We start from the raw sequence: 24,437 nt of genomic DNA, 5'->3' as shown, positions 1-24,437 counted from the left end.
CAGTGGCACAGCACCCATTTTGTCCTCCTGCTAACTCTTTTCTGTCTCTCCCGAAGCTTTGTGAGCTCTCATTTTCCTCTGGTTGTATGTAATCCTCTGCATTGTGTGTGTATACGCTGTCAGGTGATGAGTATTGATTGTATACTTGGCTGTAAGGCTGTGTGATTAAACGCGATGAATGGGAGGAGAGGGGCCAACGATAAATCACCTTTATGCCACCGTATGTGTTTGATTAAAAGGGTCTTGCATCTGATCCTGTCTACAGAGCTTTAAATCCAGGGGCTTTTTAAAGGGGTCATCAGATTTCCCTGGATATTCTGAGATAAAACAGATGGATGCGCTTTGAAATCATACTGTAAGCTTAGGAGCTCGAAATGTCCTCTCCAGTCCAGTCCATGAATGTTATTTATTTATATATTTAAAAGCATTTTGTTTAACATTTGTAACATATTTAATATTTTTTTAAACAAATGCCCATATGGATGGCCATATAGATGACTAAGAGTGCTAAAAATAAATTAAGGAATAAATGATCAGTTTAGTAACTTAATACTATTTTTACTTTATTAATATTTTTTTATAAAACTACATTTTAAAATGTTTTAGTTAGTAGTTTTAAATAGGTTCATTTAATAATTTATTTTTAGTTATATTTTACTGCATTTAAAAATTTGTTATATCTATATTAATCCATCCATTTTGGAGTCATCAACTTGTTTACATTTACATTTTTAATTAAAATGATCATGTATTCCCTCATTTTTATTTGCCATTAGTCTTCTGTGTCTAGTCATGATGATATTAAAGTGGAATAAGAAGACCAACAATATGAGAGTTAAATGAGAATAAAGGTTTTCAAAAGCATCTGTTCCTGTCTGTGTGTAGCACCTACTACTCTGCAGATCCTTCTAAAGGAACCAGACTTTAGAAATGAGCAGCTTGGATGATCCCTGATCATTTCAGTTTGATCTTAACATTTTGCTTGGCACATTTCAGGTAGATTTTAGACAGTGAAAGGTTCACTTAACAATGTTATACAGCTTTTCACAGAGGCTGTTATTGATGGATGGGGCAGTCAGAAACTATATTTGACAACAGCAAACCTGCAAGCCAGTGTGTGAGGACTGGAGCACAGCACCACTCAGTGCTGTTACACGTTTCTCAGGTGAAGGGGGTGTTCCTTAAAGCCACAGTCGTAAAATATGGAGTTTTTCATTTTTAGGGCCAAATAGAAAGTGAAAATGGTCATAAAACCCCTAAAAAAAATAATGTTCCTGACATCCAAAAAATATTATTTGTAGACCTCAAAAAATAAATAAATAAATAAAATCAGTATATATAAAAAAAGCATTTACATTTTTGTAAAATTATAAGAAAAAAATTCCAGGGGTCTCGCTGTGGCATTTGAACACTATGAAAGATAAAATTGTGAAATTTGTATGTATAATAGTTTCTGCGATCATCCTCTGATCTGTTATGAATGGTGGACACTTTTTTTTGGAAGGCAACACACCCACCCACACATACACACATGCATTATGCATGTGTTCAAAACCTTAGTCCCGACTCACTGAGCTATGAAACGAGGCCATGCTAATCTCGCATTAAATGTTTGTGCTTCCATAAATACCAAGTCTTTTCGCTTATTTGGTTTTTCCTCTTAGCATATGGCCCATTACCATAATGACACATCGCTGGTGGCCTGATAAACATTTTAGCTGTAAATATCTTGAGAGCTATCTGTGGAACTCTATCCAGGCTTTAATAAGTCGTCTTCAATTCTACCTGGAATTCAGCTGGTTTAGTTAAGCTTAATTAGACCTCAGTGAGCTCGATAACTGGATTTCAACAAGCTTTCACTTATTTAATGAGATTCTATGTTTGCTTACAGGTGTCCCACGCGTCTGCCCCTGAACCTCTAAGAATACTCCGTGTATACTAAGAAATTAGCAAGAACGCTACAGGCCCGATTCCATCTGAAACAGCAGTTTTAGCAGTGAAGTTGTTTTAAAACTCTGCGCGCACGAGGTGATGAGCTTGGTGTTGACTAATTGAGACGAGACCCCCGCAGGGTTTCCCGCGCTTCTCAGTCTGTGAGTACAGCACAGAGAGATTCAAGTTCTCACAGGTCAAAAGTTATTTAGAGGAATTTGTCCATGCACATTGTATCTGTTGGTACTCAAATCAATTACTTCACCAGAGAACGCTTATGAAGGCCTGAATGATAAAATGAAAGCATTTTTAACTTTCTCTTGGGAGAGGGGGGTGTTATTCACTCTGCATTGTTTAAGTGCATGATTCGCTAGCAGAACTATGCAAATCGGGTAACTGCATAAACGCCCACAAAATCGGTGCTGATTACAATTTGTAAGGCAATATTTGGATATATGCCAGGTTATAATACTCATCTGCATCATTTGATCATCATTTCATGAATAACTGCTTCTGTGATCAATAAAAAATGTACACAAACATCACTCAGTAATAGCGTGGCGTTAATTGCAGCAGACAATTTGTGGGCGCAATGTATCATAAGCCTAATTTACGCAAAGGCACCATGTTTGGTCTGAAAGAATGATTTAATGTAAATAGACAAGCTGCAGTGCTATTTTGTCAAATTTTGTGGCTGGTTAACTGGATTACTGGTGATTAGTGAATAATATTAGAATATGTTAATAATATACTACGTACAAATGTTTTGTGAATGACACTGTAAATTGCATCTTCTTTTATGCACAGTATAAGCAGCATCTGTCTTATTTTACACTTGTACACATTCACTGCATTATTGAATTCATAGCCTCCTAAGAGACATCCGGAAGAGCAATATGGAATAAGATGGCAACATCATATATCAATGCGAGTCAGGAGCACAAACAATAATCTCAATGGGAAAGAACCCTGTAATCATATTGGGTTTTATGCCAAGTGAAAAGATCAAAATTCACTGTGTTCCATTTCCATACTGATGAACTTCAAAGGTAAGAGACAAGGAGAAGATGAAAAACCAACATTAACTTCCTGAAATATCAGATGCATTCTCTCTCTCTTTCTTCCCATCTCACCCTGTTGCCACGGCAGCATAATCTGGCTCGGAGAGAAAGGGACAGATAGAGCAAATGTCATCTGACTCATTTAATGTTGGTGTCAATATGTGTGTGAGCGTGTGTGTGATAGAGAGAGCAGGAGAGACAGAATGAATGTCACAATGTATCATAGAAACCGTTGGTTGAGCTGCGACTTAACTTCATCTTCAACAAGCAATAAGTGGCCTTTTCTCTAAAGCCTAATGTCTAATAAAGAGTTCATATGAATTAATATTACTGGTGATTGTAAAGGTTGAGTGTAATCCGTTGAAACACACTGACAGTTACTGCTCTAACATACTGACAGGCACATCATGCACCTATTTTTGATATCTATTTGAGTTGGCACCAGTGGCAGTTCTGGCTCTCTTGGTGCCCTAGGCAAGAAAATACATAACCAAAGAAATTAGTCAAGTTATAATCCAGCCTTAACAGTTTTTCTTAAACATACAAAAATCCAACTGCGCTTGACAGTCAGTGGCTCAGCAAAATTAAAAATTCAAGAATTGGTTCATTTTTTTTAATATAGAAATTGGAACTGAAATTGTCCACATCCCAAGTGAAGTTGAATTGGAATTAAAGGAAGTGAAATTTACAGTTCAGATTAATTCAACAATTAGTGACACTCTGGTGTTCTTCCATCCAAAATAAAAAAATAAAAAAATCTCTGTTAGTTTTTGTTTGTTCATAAGGCCTGTAACTTCCGATTTCAAGACTTTTTAAAGTTCTTTAAATTTTAAGACAACACCATCCTTTAGAGTTGACTTGAGCGCAAGAGAATTAAAATCTCCAAAATCATCCACTTAACCAGTATACAACCTATTTTTTTTTAATAATTTTAGAATTTCAGTTCACTTCCTTAAATTTAAATTAGAATTTCAGTTCTGTATCTGTTTTTTTTTTTTTTTTTTTTACTATACCACCATTCAAATTTAAACTGAATTAAAAAAAAAACATTCTCTGTTTACGTCTGAATGTTGCACAAACACATCATTATATTCCATGAGAAAAAGTTTGAAAGTTAGAAGTTTCCAATGACAAGAGTGGGTAGCTGATGACAGCACTTTCAGTTTGAAGCTAATGAAGTGTGACCACATTTAGACATGTGAATGGATGATTTATGCCACAGTAATTTAGACAAAAAAATATATATTTTTTCTTTACCTACAAAAATGGAAATGTGCTCTTTAAATTCTACAGTATGTGTTTGTTTTGTAATGAAGTGTGCATATTCATCACCAGATTTTCTACCATAGTTTTGTAATCTGCAGGCATGGAAGCACAGTTGTGTTTGCGTCCGAGTCCTTTATCGTTATGCTATGCTTTACACGTTTACAGCAGTCCGCACCTTGCACACCCATGTAAACTCAGGAGCCTGAAAATGCCCTGGCTCCCGAGAGCATCTGCAGACGTCATGCATGAGGAATCATCATGTTTGTTTACTCTGCCAAAGGGAATGCTAAAGAGCCGTACATCTGAAATGCTCTCATTTAAATCTGTTGGCACAGCAGGGTTGGTTAAATCATTCATCTGACACAAAGAACAAGATTTCACATCGGTATAAGCCTTTCATCTTCATATCTTATCACGTATCTACAATGTACCAGCCCAAAAGTGTTAAAACGCCATCAAATATTCAGCAGCGACAGACCACACCTGCATCTTTCAGATCCTGCCAAAACACTGGTCTGTTACTGGCGCGATCAGGACTGTTAGGTTCTTAATTGCATGGTGTTTATCTGTGAGTGGGCAGAGAGCGAATTGCTTTCTGCTGTGAGGTAAGTCAGCATCCTGTGCCGATCACTTGTTCATCTGTGTGTGCACGTGTGTTTGTGACGAATCTGGATTTGACACAGATGTTTGTGTTGCACCTCAGGGCAGGCCTTGTCAATGTCAAAGAGCAGATCTGTCAAAACACACATGGACTGGTGTTTGTGTGTTACGTGTGAACAGCATCAGTGACCCATGTTGTCAAAGAGGACAGCTAGGTGGAAACATCCCCCCGTTTCAAAAGCATGGAAGTGTGTGTGAATCTGTGAGAGAGGTTGGTGGAAAAGCAAAGAGACATGTAAGATCAGAAGGAGGCAAGAAAAAGGAAGGATTGACTGTCAAGCTGGTGGATTTTCTCTTTGTATAAGTGAGAGAGGGCATGGGTGTGTATGTTACAGGGTGGGTTAAGGACAAAGTAAGAGGCTCAAAGCGCTGAAAGATTGTCAGAGGAGAGCAGAAGTACACTGAATCAACTGACAGAAGAAGAGATGGAGAGAATTAGGGAGACAAGCTGTTTCTGACTGATTTGCCCATTGAGAGAAGACTCAGGAAGTCTGAATGTGGGATTTCAGTGCAAGGATCACATCTTGTTTCCTAACCATCTGCCAGTGTAGTTTAACCAAGCTCTAAATTTGCTTAAATTGCACTGCACCATATTTACATTAAATGGGTGTAAATGTGAATGTTTCTGATAATTACACATATAAAAAGTTACTTTGCGGTAAAAACATCCTGCCTCAGAATGATACCTCAGTGCCATCCTCCCAAATTTACTTAGGTTTTCCAGTCTTCTAAAACACAATTTGAAAGAGATTTGAAAACTCCTCAGTTGTGATTTCATGTGTGTCATTGACATGCCCCAAAATAAGTTTCTGTCCCTTCTGTTGAAATGACGGGGAACCAAAACTTAAAAGATCCAAAAAAGTCATAAAGGCATCGTAAAACTAATCCATATGAATCAAGGGGTTTAATCCAAGCCTTGTAAAAAGATAATCACTTTATATGATAAACAGATTAAACATTTGATTTAAGTGAATGTGCTCTTAACTCATGTCTGTCAGTCAATTACAAGTACTATTCAGCTGTGAGTTGTTTTAAGCACCTTTGCATTCCCTTCTAAAAGATCAATTTATTGGATGACATTAATTTTTAATGACATGCCTGAGTGATTGAATTAGAATGTTTTTCAGTTGTTCTACAAAGGACTTTTTTTCTAAATTATTCTCAACATATTGCCATTTTTTTCTAAATATCAATTAATTGTAGCAGTCTGACAACAAGCTATAGTAATAGGTTTAGAAATATATACACGGATAATAGTTTTTATCCCTTTTGATGTATTACCATCCTGAAACAAACTGTTGCAAACATTGTGGTTGCGTTGGTTTTTGCGCTAAATTACAGTGCTGGCTATCTTTGACCATCACAAAACATGTCAAACATGTTGTGGGGGAGGCTGTGGATAGGATGCTGTGAACTTCACCTGTCACAGTAGGTATGAATCTGCTATCAGACTTGCAATCTGGGTTATATGAAGCGACAGGAACACTTTTTGTAAGAGAAGAAAAAAAAAAGACTTTATTCAATAATTCCTTTGTCAACGGTCTCCTCTGTCTCACTCCATATCACCATGCTGTGTATGTTCCTCTGTGTCTTCAGCACCACAAGGATGCACTGTTTCTATGTGTATTTAGCTTATCCACCCTGTTTTTCCACCCATTTTATCTTTTAAAAGAATAAAATAGTCATAGCTGATAGACAGTATAAGACTCTGAGTATAGGAATGAGTAAAGATGTTTGTTGTTAGAATGACAAAAAAAGTTTTAAAAGTTTTTTACTTTTTTATGCCCCCTGGCCGGGCTTCGGGCTAATTTTCATGTCATAGGACAGACGCGGGCGCAAGCCGGGCCTTGGGCATGTTTAAGGCTTCTCTTTATTTTTATATTTTAGGCATCCATCAATTAGTGGTGAAAGAATTGCTGCACTGATGGAAACACAAAAGCGTGCTACTGCAGCAGTTAGCGTGTTCGTGCCATCAGCGCAGCTGAAGAGTTCTGCGTTTAAATGCATGCAATAGGCTTAAGCTTGCGGCAAAGCATCAGCAAAAGTAACTACCATAAATGAGTCAGGGGGAAATAGGAAGGAGATATTTGAATTATTTACTAATAAATAGTGTTTTCTGAGTTGGTGTCGCAAAGGTGAAGTTGCCAATCCTGACTTGCCACCTCTTCAGTAGACCCTTTAGAGAGAAGTGCATCTTTACAGAATATGATTATAATGAAAGTTTTCGTTGTTGATATGTTTTATTTCATTAAGTAGTAATTTAAAACTTTCTATAGATATATTTGTACTCACTGGGTTTCGGTTCATTTTTGTGAAGTGCTCCTGTTCAGAGGTCCAAAGCAGCACTGAAGGCACCGGCGACTGAGGTGGAGATGGGGCTCTGGAAGCCTGCTGCAGATTCATAGCTTCAGAGGATGGAGGTGGAGCCTGAGGGAAGGAGGAGCCTGACAGAGCCGGAGGGATGGAGTGATGAGGCGAAGCCATAGGAGTGGAGTCCCAAGGCGGTGGATGGTCGACGACTGACCAAGGTGGAGCCAGAGGGACGAGAGAGCCCGGTGGAGCAGGTGGGATGACGGGCCACAGTGGAGACGAGGAAGCTAGGTGCCAAGGCGGAGCCGATGGGTTGAAGGACAGAGGTGGAGTCCAGGGCTTGGAAGTTGGAGGTGGAGACAGGGAATCCTCACACCAAGGCAGAGCTGCAGACTGGAAGTCTAACGGCAAATCATCATGCCTAGATGGCGCTGACTGAGGGTGAGCTGCGGGACTGACTGGCACCAGCGGAGATGGGGTTAAGGAACTGGCTGTTTTGAGAGGAGGTGGGAGAGGGAGGCTGGGAGGGAACACAAATGGACTTGGGCTGGGTGGAACCAGCGGAGACACGGGAGATTCATGGCTGGGAGGAACCAGCAGAGACACAGGGGACTTGGGTAATACCTCACTGAACCAATCAATTAAATCCATCTGGAAGATGTTATAAGTTCCTCAAAATAACATTCAGAAACCAGATGCAGCTCACCCTCAGTGATGGGAGAGTGGGCGGGGCTTCCCTCCAAGCCCCCGATCTCCACCAAAACTCCTTGGGAGCGGACGATGTTGCCAGCTCACACGCAGGCTCCATGGCGACGATCGGCTTAGTTGCTCAGGCCGGTGTAATAAAAAGTACAGAGCGAGTGGTCTGGGAAGTCAGTAAGGCACGCAAGATCGATAAAGTCCCTGGTGTGGTCCTCCAGCGAACAGTCTAACTGCTCCAGGCATAGGAGCTGGACAGCTGGTAAATCCATCCCAGGAGGGGGGAAAGCAAAACAAAAAAGCGAAGAAAAACGCCGCTAAACTCACTTTTTCGGTCTGTTATTCTGTAACACGCGTTGGGTGTGTAAAGTAAATGCACGAGGAAGAAGATATATATAACGAGTTCTTTTAATGATCACGGGAGAATAAGGGCTAATCCAACACAAATCTTCCAACATTAGAACATAACATCAAACATTATGTTAATAGCGGTCCAGGAGGAACTAAACAAACAGGGTTTTTAAACACAAGGAAAGTAATCAGGGGAATGGAAACAGGTGGGGATTAGTCAATTAACAAAACGAGGAACTTGGAAACAAAGGAACAGAAGTTCATGACTGTGACACACACAAATAAAAGTAGTCCCTTTATAGTAACAAATTATGCATTACTCTTACCTTACTTACTTTAGCTTGCACTCTTTGCACAAACTATTGAATATAGCGCACATTTATCTAGGTTAAATTTTTAAACGTGCTTGAACTGTTTTATATCTGTAGATTTTATTTTAGTCAAGTCATGATGATTTGACAAGGCTAAATTGATCAAACATAGGTTCATATGTTTGAAAAGAACGTATACTTAACAGTTTTACAGTTCCAGTAAAGTGTGACAGATTGCAGTAATTTGCTGCATCCTCCACATCTGAGCAATGTGAACTGACCCACAAGAAGCCTGCATGAGCATTTGTGGCTTGAACAGATTTTTGTATTTACTTTAGCGAATCACGCAGATAGCGTGTGCAAATAAAGAGTGCCGTCATTGAGTGCAATTCACTCTCGGTGAATTGCCCCTCAGCATGCCAGTGTGTGTTTGCATTCGCTGATGATTTCAGACCCCTGATGAAGAGGGCTTTTGATGGTTTTATTAAGCTCTTGTGCTCTCGGCCCATTGAGTGCCAGGAGGGACACATGATGGGTGTCTTTTCCTGCCTCCGCTCTGGAATCTTTCCACATGTGGAAAAGGCGAAGATAAGAAAGGAAAAAGCTTCCTCGATGCTTCCTCTTCATCTCACAGAAGCCTGGTGACATCTTAATGTGTCTGTATCAACTGGCAATGCTTGCATCCAGCACTCTAATTTCACAATCCAAATCAATTAAGGAGAATGAATCACTCTGCTATTATTATAACTGTCAGATTCACTTCTTACTTACAAAGATGAAGAAGAAACAAATGAAGCGGCTGCTGTCTACCCCTCCCTTTCCATGAGGGCTTCCTCTTCAAGCATATTCTCTCTCAATGTCTTCTTTTCACTCTTTCTTTCTCTTTTTTCTTTCTCTCATTCTTTGTTCTCCTTTTGTTACCCTGCTTTTTACTCTAGTCCCCCTCTCCACATTTCTGATCTCCTCTATTTTAAAATATTTTTTGCTCTCCCACCCTCTCTCCTAAATAATTGAGATTTTAGAGTTTACTTGCCGGCTGCCAAATATCACTTCATTCAGTCATGTGAATATGCAAAACAGCGGGTGTGAACTTTAGATGTGTATTTGCGACACTGGTCATTAGTATTTGTCTGCAATAATTACAGTGGAACAATAATGGCTTCCTCAGTTCTGTATAAACACACGCTGGGTCTTTTCATTTCCTCTTTTTCTCACTTTTTGTGCCCTGCTGACACATCCAAAGAAAGAAAGAAAGAAAGAAAGAAAGAAAGAAAGAAAGAAAGAAAGAAAGAAAGAAATGAACAATGCTGGGTCTTTTCATTTGCTCTTTTTCTCACTTTTTGTGCCATGCTGACACATCAAAAGTGACTGGGAGAAAGAAAGAAAGAAATGAACAATGAAACAGGGAGAAGTACATCCACCACTTCTTACCTGTGGTCAAATAAATGTTGACCCTGATTCACTGTCTGCTCCATTATAACACCAAACTGTGCGTAATGTTACAGTAAAACTTATAGAGCGGTAGTGTGTTTTTCACCAAACTTTAAAGTACTGTGTCACAGGGTTACCGCATCATACAGTACACGAACATTCAAAAGATTTTTTATTTTTTTTTGTAAATAAATACTTTTATTCAGCAAGAATGCATTAAACTGAATGCATGGTTACAAAGTGACAGTATTTCCAAGATATTTGTAACAAAAGATTTGTTTCAAATAAATGTTGTTCTTTTGATCTTTATATTCAGCCGAGAATCACATTTCTACATTCTGCCTGATATCTAAAAATATTTATAAGCACTGTTTTCAACATTGAGAACTTTTGAACATTAGTGTATATGTTGTCAAGTTGTCACAGGTTTTTGTCTTAGTAGGTGTTGGAGTCAGAAGTTCTGTTAAAAATATTATTGTAAGCCTAGCAGTAGTTTTGTATCTTAGTTCTAGTATCTTGTATCTAGTTTAAAACCACCTTAAATAAATGTCATTTGTGAATTTTTCAAAGTAAAATGTCAGTTTCATTATCATTTTGAAATGTCTGTTGTTAATCATCTGAACACAATAAAACCACCCTGGCATATACATATTCAGGCAAAGGTTGAACTTTGTTCTCAGGACAAGGAAATGTTTAATAAATGTCAGGTCGAAACAAATCATGCCCAAAACAATGGTTGATATTTTATTTTACCTTTTATATTTTTGTTGCTAGATGAATTGTTTTGTCTACAACCGGGGCAAGTTGTCACAAAAGGTCAATGTGTGTGCATTGAACTGGATCTTTGGTGGAAATGTACTATAGCTGTTTTTGTAGTCTAGACTGAAACTGATGGAAATCTGTAAGTGCTCATGTATAACAAAGTTCATCTCGTTTCTGTGTTCATCTAGGGGGTGCTATAGGCAGCAGAAGGCATCTCCATGAGGAGCAGTAGAAGATGCCGGAACTGCCAGCGCTCCTGCTGTCGATTTACTTCCGCTTCCTGTTAGTCACCGTGGTTACCATGCCGCCTTCTTCCCTGAGCCAGACACCAATTCTGTCATCCGTACGGATGGGTAAGTTGCACACAAATGAACTTTTGTCATGTGGTTGACAAGCATTATAAAGTTTGGTCTGCAGTCATTAAGTCTTTTATTAGAATCAAGGCTGGAGATAAAACAGACAAATGTTTTGGTTATCTGCCTTTGTCAGAGTGACAGTTCTTTATCTGAGCAATTATATAACAGATGAAATATATCAGGTGATTATAATTAATCAATCCAATGACTCCACTTAAACACCAAAAAATGGGAACATTAATAAATCATGCAAAAAAAAGCTATTCATAATTATTGTATAATTTTATATATATATATATATATATATATATATATATATATATATATATATATATATATATATATATATATATATATATATATATATATATATATATAAACATGAAAGGTCAAAATCATATTTCAAACCTGAAGGTGACATTGTCTTTAAATAAAACATCCAGGTTGCCTTTCTTTGTAAAAAAGTTTTTTGTCAATATCTTTACCAAGGCGAGAAACTTTCACATCTTAAGTGCCTATACATTTAAGTTTTTTTTTTTTTTATCATGGTTACAATCGGTAAAACATGTCTTTGAATAGCTGATTTCTGTTCACTTACTCTTATTCTTAGTGACCTTGATGTCTTTACAACATACTTAAATGGACAAGAGCACTGAAGTAAATAAATAAAAATTTTAGTAGAATGTTATGTGAGATTTATTGTGATACAATTTATTTATTTTTTGTGGAAAGACACAAATACATTGCAACACTGAAGAACATGATGCACAATATCGACATGGAAAACAACCTGTTATGTATGCTTCTGTCGTCTCGGACAACATCTGATCTGTAACTCACATATTCACTAAGTTTTGTGATCTTTAATAAGTGAATAATGGAGGGCATTCGCAAAGCTCTTTTAATAAGTGATAAGTGGAAATAAACCAGGGTTTATTCTCATTAGATTTGATTTGACAACTATTCTTTGTATAAGCGAGAATGTAATTAAATTAAAGATTGTTTGTGATTGTTTTCGTTTCCTATACGTCTTAGTCTATATAATTGGCTTAAAGGAAAGTGGATATGACTTTATTAATTTTAGATATTGATACAACTAAAAATGAATGGATCTTTTTATTTTAACTGAAAATAAAAATATTATTAAACCAAGAATTTATAAAAGCCATAAATTCATGTAATTCCTCTTCACTTATATAAAATATGAAACCACTGTTCACTTGACTTGATGGTTTATATAAAGTAAACTGGGCTGAAATACATAATACATGGAACAGTTTTGACACTATATTATTGATTGTTTATGTTGCTAAAGGTGTTGCGCGGTGAACCTTTGGTTGAAGCAGTCATACCTGTGCTTTATCATGACTAAAGCTGCTGACCAATCAGAATCAAGGACTGGAACTAACCATTTTATATATTACATTTATATTACATGTAACCGTATTTCTCCTTCTGCCACTCTCTCATTCTCATTCTCTCCTCTGTTAGCGGCAATTTTGGATGACAGCTCTGTCTGTGGGCGTGGGGAGCGGTTAGCTTTAGCGTTAGCACGCGAGAACATCAACAGTGTGATGGAGGGCCCGGCTCGCGCTCGCGTGGAAGTCGACATATTTGACCTCCAGAAAGACTCTCAGTATGAGACTACAGATACAAGTGAGTCATACATTAAAAATGTGCACACACACACACACACACACATCCCTCAACACAAAAAAACTTTAAAGTAAAGCAGTACAGCATACAGTGACTCATAAAGCCAAACACAGTGGATATGAGGAATTCTCAATTCTCTACTTGCTTTGTCGTAGTGTGCCAGATTCTACCGAAGGGCGTGGTCTCAGTGATTGGCCCCGCCTCCAGCCCTGCCTCTGGCTCCATAGTCAGTCACATCTGCGGGGAAAAGGAGGTGAGGTTCATTTAAATATTCCACATTTACTCATTTTGTGTACATTCCCTTACCATAATCTGTTTCCTTTTGTTCTTCAAACCGCTCTCCATCAGATTCCGCATGTGAAAATCGGTCCGGAGGAGACTCCACGGCTTCCTTACCTGCGCTTTGCATCTGTGACTCTGTATCCTAGCAATGAGGATCTGAGCCTTGCCGTCGGAGCCATCCTACGCTCCTTCAGCTACCCATCAGCTAGTCTGGTCTGCGCTAAGGCCGAATGTGAGTCCCAGACCTCTGCTCTGCTCATCAGCTGGTCTGGTCTTCCTTCAAGCTTGAATATGTAAAATGATTCCACACGGAGGGCAACACACATTTTTTTAGACAGCAAACTTATCATTATTAGTTAGTGTTGAAGTCTTCAGAAGAAGGTGCATCTTTCTAAAGATGCAACAATAATTCCACTCTTCCTAAAAAACGTTTAAAGTAATTTTTCCTCAACTCCATCCGCCCAATCAATCATCTTCTCTCAGCAAACACTCACATTACAATATGTATTCAAGGCTGATGAGAGAGAGATGAAATTACAGAAGTTCTGGAGAACAGACTCTGACAATGACACTGCAGTGCTTTCTTACTGCAAGCACTAACAATTACTTTGTTGTAATAGGTAGCTGTGCCAATAAAACATACTGCTGAGCAATTACACAGCATGTCACTGGACAACATAACGTTCACGTAATCTGAGAATAAATCTCCCCCATGCTGCGCGTGTTAATGTGTGAGACACCAGCACGTATGCAGTGTGTGTGCATGTGTGGCTGTGTGTGTGTTTGTGCTTTTGGACGCTCATGTGTGTTAGAGAGGGCATCGCTACATAACGCTCAGCTCTGACCCAGTTGGCTGCACTATGGTTGCTATGGCAGCAGAGTAGGTGCAACTTGCCACTCATCAAGCTCATTTAAAATGGTGGCAAGAGACGGAGAGAAGTTCGCCGCTGCACTACAGCTTCTCGTTAAACAGAGAGAAAGCGATTTCACAAGCCTGTTTGGACACGGATGTTTTCATGTGTGTTGTGTGCCGTGATTCTGGGGTAAACATCATTGCCTTTCATTTATGGAACTGTCATCTGATGCCACACACTTTGTGTAAGCTTCAACTGTTTTTTTCTTTTTTTTCTGGTGACCTCTTGTCTGTCAGACTGAAAGGAACATCTAAACAACTGCGTAAACACATTCTAAGTCATTTTTTTGTACAAAGCTTATCTTTTAAACAGAATCGAACCATGATTTTTATCTACTGCAGTCTGCAGACATATTTTCCAAAACGAAACCAGCTGCCTCTGTGTCTATATTTTGCATGAATACAAAGAAGTGATTCATACAGACTGCGCCTTGCATTTAAAAACACGAGATGGAGGGCAGTGAAGCAAAAAAATAAAAAAATGGATGTGCATTTAAAAAAAAAGTTGAACTACCCTAAAGACAATTTTAAAACAATGTGCAAGGTGCAAGCCACGAGCACATGGTCACACGTTAGCGTGACCATCTAGCATGTTAACGTGGAAAAACAACAGAAAAGCAATCCATTCACAACTTTTGCCTCAATAAACTACTAATTTGCTGCTTATTAATATTTAGTAAGGTAGTTGTAATAGGTATAGACACTGGGTAGAACTAGGGATGTAGAATATGGTCATGGAGAATATGTGCTTTATAAGTACTAATAAACAGCCAATATCTTAATAATAGGCATGCTATTAAGAAACAAGTTAACAGTGAGAATTGCTCCCTATAGTAAAGAGTTACCAAAAGCAGTGAGTGACTGAATTGGAGAATTATCAGCAGTGACTCAAGTAGTGTGCCACACAATTGATTTCTGTAGCGTTTGACATTAGCATGTTGCTGTGCGGTCACATTTACCTGTATTGTCCAACTTTTATCAAGTTTTTATTGATAACTATTTTAAATATTATATTTTAAAGGGTATAATGCATTATAATGATTCAAAATGTGCATTGTATTAAATTATATCTTGTAAATGATAATAACATAATTTAAAATGCATAGTGTAACCATAAAATGATAAGTGTTATGATGTATTAACTGTGGTTACAATCATTCATGAGATTGTACAATGCATTATAAGGTGCACTACAAGGCATAATTTATACATTAAAACTGTAAGAGCGGTTTCCCTACAGTGGTTCAGGCTGTAGGATTGCTGAAAGGACTAAAGAAACGTGTCAGCACGATGGTATAAAACTGTACATTTCTAGTCTATTACCACCCACTGCCACTTATACCAACGACGGAAATAAGCTCAGTTAGAATACCTTAATATGTGGGAGAGCGTTGCTATTAAGTGACTATATTATATTGCAATAGGTAGCACTTTAAGGTTAATATTGAATCAAGACTAGCATAATTTATCACTTGAATGGTTTAATAACAATATTTTGTTATGGTTACACTTGAATTGGTTACAAAATAGATGAAGGATGGTAAAACATTTAGTTTAATTGTTCCCAACATGCATTTAATATATTACCTGAGAGAGAAAGAGTGAGGGGGAGGTGAAGAGAGGGAGAAAAAGAGGGAGAGAGGACAGAGCCCAGATAAGAGAGATCCAGAAAAGAGGTAGCAAAGAGAAAAAGAGCAACAGTCACGATCTTCTTTTATCCCTCCATTGACCATGTGACTATAAACTAAATGTGAGATGTTCAAACTGACCAATCAGAAGATTACATCTTCAAGCACTGTGCAAAAGGTGTGACAATAAGAAGACATTTACAAGATGTCTACACATGTTGGCCTACAGGCCTTGATCGATATCAACACCCCTGTGCCTTCACCAAGATATGTTTGGGACAGGACAGCAGACGTCTTTGATTATTTTTGACCCTAAAAAACTACTTTTATAATGCATCATACGTAAAGGCTTTAAGTAAAGAGTTACCATTTCATCTATAATTTTTTTTAAATTATCATTAGACCTTTGTAACAGTATACTTATTGATATATTATCTTGTCGTTAAAATGGCAGAAAACTAGTTAACACTGTTGCAAGTCGCATTTCTAATGGGTGAAGGAGTGACCTCTCTTCTGACCAATGCAATCATCTTTCTTCTTCGTTCATTTCATATTATGAAAGGACTGTTGTGAATTTTTATTTTCCTCTTGGAGCAAATATAAATAATTAAATTTGGTGGAGTGCTTTCTGGGATTACCTTCATGCTGCTAGAATTTAGGCATCTCATAAATAAAATGCCTAGCTTTTGAAATTGGTTTTGTGTCTGGAACGTGCCTATGATGTCCTACAATGCTGGCTGCTCACTAGGTTTTGGAACAGAGCTCTAGTCACTGTCACACATGAGTCATTAAGCACAAGGCTGGTCTGGGTCTGATAATGTTTGTTTCAGTGTGTCACAGCGCTGGTCTCTGGTGGGAAACAGAAGATCTGAGTTCACACTGTAACACAGCTGTGGGAATAAGAAAGTGAAATATCGAGAAAGAGACAAATTTAGTGGAATGAAGTGAACAGAGAGGCTAAAAATCAGAGAGAAATCAGTGCAAGAAAGACAGAAAAGGGGAGGTATTGAGAGCGAGAATGAGAGTGTGGAGAGCATTGATTTCTCTCCTCCCTCTAGCTAATTAAAGTTTGGCACTGGCTTTACTGGCTCTTTCTGTGCATGCAGGCTCCCTTGAGAGCGCAGCTACTTATTTACATTTTCACTGGGCTTTGTGTTGCCACTGACTCAATTTCTTCACAGCAGCATTGCAAACGGACAGATGCATGCTGTTCATAAACAACTCAGACACAAACCATCTCAGGTACACCTCACCAAACCTGGTTTGGCCCCTTTCAATCCCAGTCGGGTGTTTAAGTGTCTATATGCTTTCAGCCAACAGCTCGCTTTGTTCCCCACAGGTCTGCTGAGACTGGAGGAGCTGATAAGGCGGTTTCTGATCTCTCGAGAGACACTGTCCATCAGGATGCTGGATGACAACCTTGACCCTACGCCTTTACTGAAGGAGATTCGTGATGACAAAATAGCTACAATAATTATTGATGCTAATGCATCTATATCTTACCTTATACTGAAAAAGGTAAGCATACAGTCACAATATCTAAATGCTGTTGCTTTGGCTCATTTCACATTCATTCATTCTCCTTTCCTCGCCCACTTCAATCTCTCGTTCTCTCGTCACCTTGTAATTCAGCTTTGTTCAATATATCTGCATTTTAATGTATAGATGCTTTAAATATCATAATGCTGTTGAAGGACTGTATTATACAATGTTCTGCTTTTCCATGCAGCTCTTGTTCACGCACACTGAAATGTGTTCATTGTCTCGTTCCTCTTGCCTTGCTTTTAGGCGTCAGAGTTGGGAATGACATCAGCGTTTTACAAGTACATCCTCACAACTATGGTAAGATAGAGGAGGAGCTCTTGGCCTATTTTCCTGCAGATATATTCATGCCTGGAGCCCAATCTTCTGTATTAACAATTCATCTTTATTACACAAACCCACTAACACTTCTCAAGCCAAACCCCTTCATAGTTTGAACTGCATTAAATACATACTACTGTATAACCCACAAACACAAGGCACACTATTAAAACCTCTGGTTATTAGTCTAACATACTGTGTTTAAAGCACACTTGCTGAAAAAACACTACCAGACTTTCAAATCATTCCGAACGGAACAAGCTTAAGCAGAAACATGTGCCTTGTTGCTAGGAGATGCATGACAGATGTAAACAATGTGTTCTGAAATCAGCTCAAAATATCAAATATGTTTGATCTCTTCTGACTAAATGGAATCATTCTGAAGCTAAAAAATCGGAGTCTGTGCCCATAATACATCACGTGATTTCTGGTGAAATGGGTCAACTGCCAACTGTTTAGAACAGACTGCACAAACGAGGCCGACAGACGCATAACGACAACCGACTGTTGGCTTAATGTGCCATGATGCACACTATTGAAACCTCTAGTAAATATAACAGACTATTCATAATTTAGTCCCTACTTTAACAAACTCATCACTGAAACCACACATACCACTGATACCTCTAGTCACAAGTCCATCCCAACTGGTTGAAGCATTCATTTAAACATTTCATCTTACCCGTTTACTCAAACCTTACTTGTTCATGAACTGTATGGCCTAATCTAATTTATTACTTCAACCTTACTCACACCACTATCAAACCATATTATTACTAGTTTAACCTTACAAGTTACATGTTACTCAAACTTTGCATGCATTGCTGAAACATGTAGTGACTGGTCTAGTGTAACACATTACAGAACTCTTACACTCTTCTAGTCTAACCTAACATCTCACTTTCATCCCACATACTCTAGTCTCTAATTTAACTTATTACTCAAACTTAATGTTTGAAACGGACAAATATAACCAATTATTCACATACAGTATTACTAATCCATATTTTAAACGTACTCATTACATTGCATATACTACTGATACCTCCAGTCACTACTCTATCCTAACATGTTACCACATAATGTACACAATACTGAAATCCTTATACGTTAACCATTTGATCAGTCAAGTTAACTCAAACATTACCAACTAAGAGACAATACAGTCTGTTTTAACTCGTTACTCCAACCTTACACAAACAAATGAAACACTATAGTTACTGTACTCAACACTACTGTGGTCAGTCTACCTAAAGTAACATACTTAAACCATTTATGGACACTGAACTGAAACTTCGAATAATCATTAATCTAACCACTTTACACAGACCTAAAGTATGACCCACTATTGAACCACATTATTAAATTAAATTAAAATTAAATGTATGCATTTAGCAGACACTTTTATCGAAAGCGACTTACAGTGAATTCAGGCTATCAATTTTTACCTATCATGTGTTCCCGGGGAATCGAACCCCCAACCTTGATATCGCAATGCTCTACCAATTGAGCTACAGAAACACTAGTCTATTATTTTAAGACTATATTATTATTACTAGTATTATTTTATTACTAGTCTACCATAACAGGTTACATGCTACTCAAACATTTCATGCATTACTTTAACCTAATCTAAAGTGTTACTTTCACTTTACCCTAGGCTAACCAGTTTACACCAGACTTACCTATTATAAAACCATCTGATCACTAGTCTACCCTAACAAGTTACATGTTACTCAAACCTTGCATGCATTCACACACACCTTTAGTAACTAGTCCGATTTATCACATGGCTCGTCTTCTGCACATTACTCGCGTGCACCATTCAACATTAATTCAGTCTACACACAAACCATACTTAACTCCTGAAAAACCACTGTTTCACAGGACTAGTCACTATGCTGTTTTGAGCTGTATATTCTTAAAAAATATATATTTCTTACACAGACTGATGTTCTCTGTTTTCTGCTGTGTAATGTCATTCCTGTGTGTGTGCAGGACTTCCCGCTGCTATGGTTGGATGATATAGTGGATGAGCAGTCAAACATTGTGGGCTTCTCGATGTTTAACACCACCCACCCATTTTACCTGGAGTTTATCAGGAGCCTTAACCTGTCCTGGAGAGAGGGCTGTGACATTAACCCATACCCCGGACCAGCGGTGAGATGCACACAAACACAATACAGAAGCCTGTTGATGTATCACACACACTAAACTGTGTATGTGTGTGTCCAGCTGTCGTCGGCGCTGCTGTTTGATGCGGTCCATGTGGTGGTGAGTGCAGTGCAGGAACTCAACCGGAGTCAGGAGATTGGCATCAAACCTCTCAGCTGCACCTCCCCTCAGATCTGGCAACACGGGACCAGCCTCATGAACTACCTGCGTATGGTCAGTCTGTGTGTGTGTGTGTGTGTGTGTGTGTAAATATACATATTCAATCACTTGAAAGTCATCCAGCATTGTTATCTGCATTAGAGAGCATCCACTGTGTTATTTAAGGTAACATAACTGTTTCTATTCTCTTTCTCTCTGTGTTGCCTTGTTTTGATCAGGTGGAGTATGATGGTTTGACAGGTCGAGTTGAGTTCAACAGTAAAGGCCAGAGGACCAATTACACCCTCCACATCCTGGAGAAGCACAGGGGAGGCCACAAAGAGGTTAAAGACACACAAACACATACACATTTACTTAGCTATCTAAATGGGAATATCAAAAGATGTCTAATGCTTCTATATATGTTAATTTAAATAATATAACCTAATCCTAACCCTAAGAGAAAACTTTAGCATTTAAAAAAAAGGATATCACTAATACAATGTTTTGTCAGATTTGACTCTCTTCTGGGTACAGATTTGTTAAGTAGGTTCACGCACACACACACACACACACGCACACTTTGAATAGTGCCAACATCTTGATTGTTCCATTTGTCATCCTTGTCTGTGTTAGATTGGGATCTGGTTCTCTAATAACACTCTGCTGATGAACTCCACCAGTCTGGATATCAACGTGTCTGAGACTGTGGCTAACAAGAGCCTTATCATCACCACTATACTGGTGAGGACCAACTGCACTACAGCAGGCTCATATAGCCACACAATATATTTACCACATCTACATTGGAAATACCTGTTATGCAGAATCATTTGAGCTCTATAATGTCCACTTAAAAAAATAAAAGTCAACTTGGACGCACAGTTAACAAAATGTCTATCATGATGGAATACACATAATTATTTTTAAGCAAATAAGGAATTCAAAGAAATGAATCAAAATTGTGAATCAAATCCCTTGCTAAAAATGAGCTTATGTTTTTACTGTTGTGTTCCAATTAGAAAATATGTCGCTTTCCTGTCATTTTACTCATTAAAATACTGGAAAAGAAACTCACGACTCTTTTCTTAACTTATAAGCTTTTAAAAATGTAATCTAATATTTTATCTAATATAGTAAGACGACTGGGATAGGGACCTGAAACTTCAACATGAATGACCCACGTGTGTGTGTGTGTGTGTGTGCAGGAGAACCCGTACATGATGAGAAAGGTGAACTACCAGGAGTTTGAGGGGAATGAGCAGTATGAGGGTTTTTGTGTGGACATGTTGAGAGAGCTGGCTGATATCCTCAAGTTCACCTACCGTATCAAACTGGTGGACGATGGGCTGTACGGAGCACCTGAACCCAACGGCTCATGGACGGGAATGGTGGGAGAGCTGATCAACAGGGTATGTGCTCATATACTCATCAACACATTCTCTGCTGAACTCATTTTGGAAAGCACACAGCTGCGTTACGTTCAGCTCTGTGTCTCGTTTCTAGATGACTTTTACAAGAATTCATGTTCTTCTACTTTAATGTTTTGTTTTCTTTCTTTCTTTCTTTCTCCTTCGTTCTCCTTCATTCTCTGGAGAAGAAAGCTGATTTGGCTGTTGCAGCTTTTACCATCACATCTGAGAGAGAGAAGGTCATTGACTTCTCAAAGCCTTTTATGACGCTGGGCATCAGTATTCTCTACCGAGTCCATATAGTAAGTCAGACACACAGAATCAACACAACAGCATCAGTCTGGATGTTTACATAGATCAAAAACGCAGACAGAATACAAAAACATGTCCCCTAATGACCCCTAAGTTTACTTCAGATGGACAAACTTGATAAAAAAAATTTATTGCTGTTGACCGATAGGCTTGTGTTCAGTCATACAATAAATACAATATAATGCGGTTTAAAGGGATAGCTCACACATAAATTAAGATTCTGTCATTACTCAACCTTGTATTGTTCCAAAACATATGAACTTCTCTCATCTTCAGAACCAAGATTTAAATATTTTTGATGAAAGCAGAACTACCAGAAACATAGTGAGTACATATTAAAATAGTCCATGTGACATCAGTTGTTCAACAAAAATAATCAATACAACAGAATTTTAAGTTTTGGGTGAACTATATCTTTGAATATGCTTTTTGTAAAGCCTATGCAAAGCTTCATTCCTTTACAACAATGTCTTTAAAATATATCTTCATTTCTGTGGTTTTCTCATCAAATATTGATGTTATTAACTATGATCAATTTGAATAACGAATTGGCTAATAAAGTAATTAACTATGTTTTATAAGCAAAACATGACCCACTCTTTCTGAAAACGAAAAGTGGTTAGTGTAATAATACCTATACCTTAACACTAAACTGCAATATCTGCTTTCCATGGAAGAGTCCTTAAATCCATCTTTCTTTGGTGACTGGTCTGCCGTTTTGATCAGTAGCGCCCTCTTGTGGCTGAAGTAAAACATGCAAGATTAAAACATACAGTTGAACAATCAGAGGATGAGATGACTGACATTGGTGCAAATACCCTGATAATAGTGTGATATTCTGTGCTTGTCCTGTCCTGAATAACAGCCAGTGTAGATAGATAGATAGATAGATAGATAGATAGATAGATAGATAGATAGATAGATAGATAGATAGATAGATAGATAGATAGATAGATAGATAGATAGATAGATAGATAGAAAATTTGTCTAAAAAAGCCTCAATATGTATTATATGTAATGCATTTCCTATTGCTACATTAATGTAATTATCAGATTGAATATTCATCATGCACCTAATTCCTTTTGGCTTTTATTTCTACCACCTTCCTTCCTTCAGCTGCATTCATTTACTTCTCTTTCTCTTCCACCATCTCTCTCAGGGCAGGAAGCCAGGTTATTTTTCCTTCCTGGATCCTTTCTCACCGGCTGTTTGGCTCTTCATGCTGCTGGCTTACCTCGCTGTTAGCTGTGTGCTTTTTCTTTCTGCTAGGTACACACCGGCACATACACATAATCAATGCGTTTGGTTGTTTTGCTCTGTAAAATAATTATTTATCTGTGCAGTAAACCTGTAAAAAATATTAATACTTTATTTCAGAGATGTAAATGAAATCATCAGTTATGTTTAGTTTTCTTAATCATTTATTTTTTTAAACATTAATCAAGAAAAATGTAATGATTTATTGTTTGCTTGGTATACCGAGTAAATAAATATTTAATGCAAGGTTTTTTCTAAATCTGTGTGTGTGTGTTTGTGTCAGGTTGAGTCCGTATGAATGGTATAACCCTCACCCGTGTCTGCGTGAGCGCAAAGACCTACTGGAAAATCAGTACACACTAGGAAACAGCCTGTGGTTTCCTGTGGGGGGCTTCATGCAGCAGGGGTCAGAGATCATGCCCCGGGCCCTCTCCACACGCTGTGTCAGTGGGGTCTGGTGAGTGGGGCTCAATATGTGTTGATGGTCATTTTAACAGAGTCAATAGACACATTACAGAGCACAGCTATAGGCTCTTTGCTCTCTGCCTCCATCGTTTATGTCCTCACTCTCTCTGTCTCTCTCTTTTAGGTGGGCATTCACTCTCATAATAATCTCCTCATACACAGCAAATCTGGCTGCGTTTCTCACAGTGCAGAGAATGGAAGTGCCAATCGAATCACCCGATGACCTGGCTGATCAAACCAATATCCAGTACGGCACCATTCATGGAGGAAGCACCATGACCTTTTTTATGGTACAAATCATACGATATTAAGTTTATGCAAATAAGCTCACACAAAAGTAACCACGTGCTGGCTTGCACATGTCAATGTTCACTTATGAAGCATCTGTCTGGAAGGGTTAGTGAGTCGGCAGCTGTTAGTTTTGAGAGCAATAGTAAGAACTTTCCATAAATACTCTGCACTTCAGAAAATGTTAAGCAGCCTCAAATCTGTTACAAACACTAACCACATGTTTGCAAATGTGATGGAACAGAAGTAGCAACATTTTTATTTATTTATATTGTTATGTATATGCAAGTGAAACAGACACTTGGTCTATCCATCGATTGTTGATTGGATGCTCACAGATCTGAGCTTGCAATTGAGTTAAAGAATAAGGGCAGAGTTTAAGCAGCCTAAATGACCAGAGACAGTCACTTCACCTGAAGAACAAGTTAAAGCATTTTTATGCCATTAAATCTAATTAAATCACAAGGTCAAATTAATGAATATAGATAAATCACACACAACAGAATCAGTGACCACCATGTAAAACATAGATTTGGTGAATTTTAATTTCATGTCGATCTTTATTCATGTACAGTAATTGATTAAAAAAAATGTTTAGTTTTTTTTAGGGCTGTCAAAAATAGCGCGTTAACGACGTTAATTAGTTGTTTGTTGTTAATTACGTCAAATTTTTTAATGCATTTCACGCATGTGCAGTGTGACAAATTATTCAGGTCAGGAAAGTCTCGTCGATCTCTGAATTCTCAAGATAGTAAAAAACAGCGGCGAAAGCACCGAATAAGCTTAAGGTTTTACCCCAGTTACTCTCAAATACATTCATGCCAAGCTCGATAAACAGAGATGACTTTGGTAGTTGATATGCTGGAGCTTCTTCCTGTTATAGTGTCCTGTGTTTCACACTGCGCATG

At 38.1% G+C, this 24,437-nt stretch overlaps 1 protein-coding gene across 3 annotated transcripts in view; it reads left to right on the top strand.

The window, feature by feature from the left end:
• LOC127975039 (glutamate receptor ionotropic, kainate 5-like) overlaps window positions 1-24,437 on the top strand; it is a 76,085-nt gene that overhangs the window by 34,539 nt on the left and 17,109 nt on the right. For all 3 annotated transcript variants that reach the window (XM_052578779.1, XM_052578778.1, XM_052578777.1), the window contains exons 4-18: window positions 10,972-11,136; window positions 12,631-12,795; window positions 12,951-13,048; window positions 13,144-13,309; window positions 16,958-17,136; window positions 17,407-17,460; window positions 19,480-19,641; window positions 19,717-19,869; window positions 20,034-20,138; window positions 20,431-20,538; window positions 21,003-21,206; window positions 21,395-21,508; window positions 22,679-22,788; window positions 23,060-23,233; window positions 23,366-23,531. In XM_052578779.1, coding sequence (XP_052434739.1) covers window positions 11,019-11,136; window positions 12,631-12,795; window positions 12,951-13,048; window positions 13,144-13,309; window positions 16,958-17,136; window positions 17,407-17,460; window positions 19,480-19,641; window positions 19,717-19,869; window positions 20,034-20,138; window positions 20,431-20,538; window positions 21,003-21,206; window positions 21,395-21,508; window positions 22,679-22,788; window positions 23,060-23,233; window positions 23,366-23,531 — 2,076 coding nt within the window. In that variant the 5' untranslated portion in view covers window positions 10,972-11,018. The remainder of the gene's footprint in view (window positions 1-10,971; window positions 11,137-12,630; window positions 12,796-12,950; window positions 13,049-13,143; window positions 13,310-16,957; window positions 17,137-17,406; window positions 17,461-19,479; window positions 19,642-19,716; window positions 19,870-20,033; window positions 20,139-20,430; window positions 20,539-21,002; window positions 21,207-21,394; window positions 21,509-22,678; window positions 22,789-23,059; window positions 23,234-23,365; window positions 23,532-24,437) is intronic.

This window comes from Carassius gibelio, chromosome B16 (assembly GCF_023724105.1).
Source record: "Carassius gibelio isolate Cgi1373 ecotype wild population from Czech Republic chromosome B16, carGib1.2-hapl.c, whole genome shotgun sequence".
Classification (NCBI taxonomy): Eukaryota; Metazoa; Chordata; class Actinopteri; order Cypriniformes; family Cyprinidae; genus Carassius; species Carassius gibelio.
The sequence above is the reverse complement of the archived record's forward strand: the minus strand, read 5'-3'. Positions and strand labels throughout refer to the sequence as shown.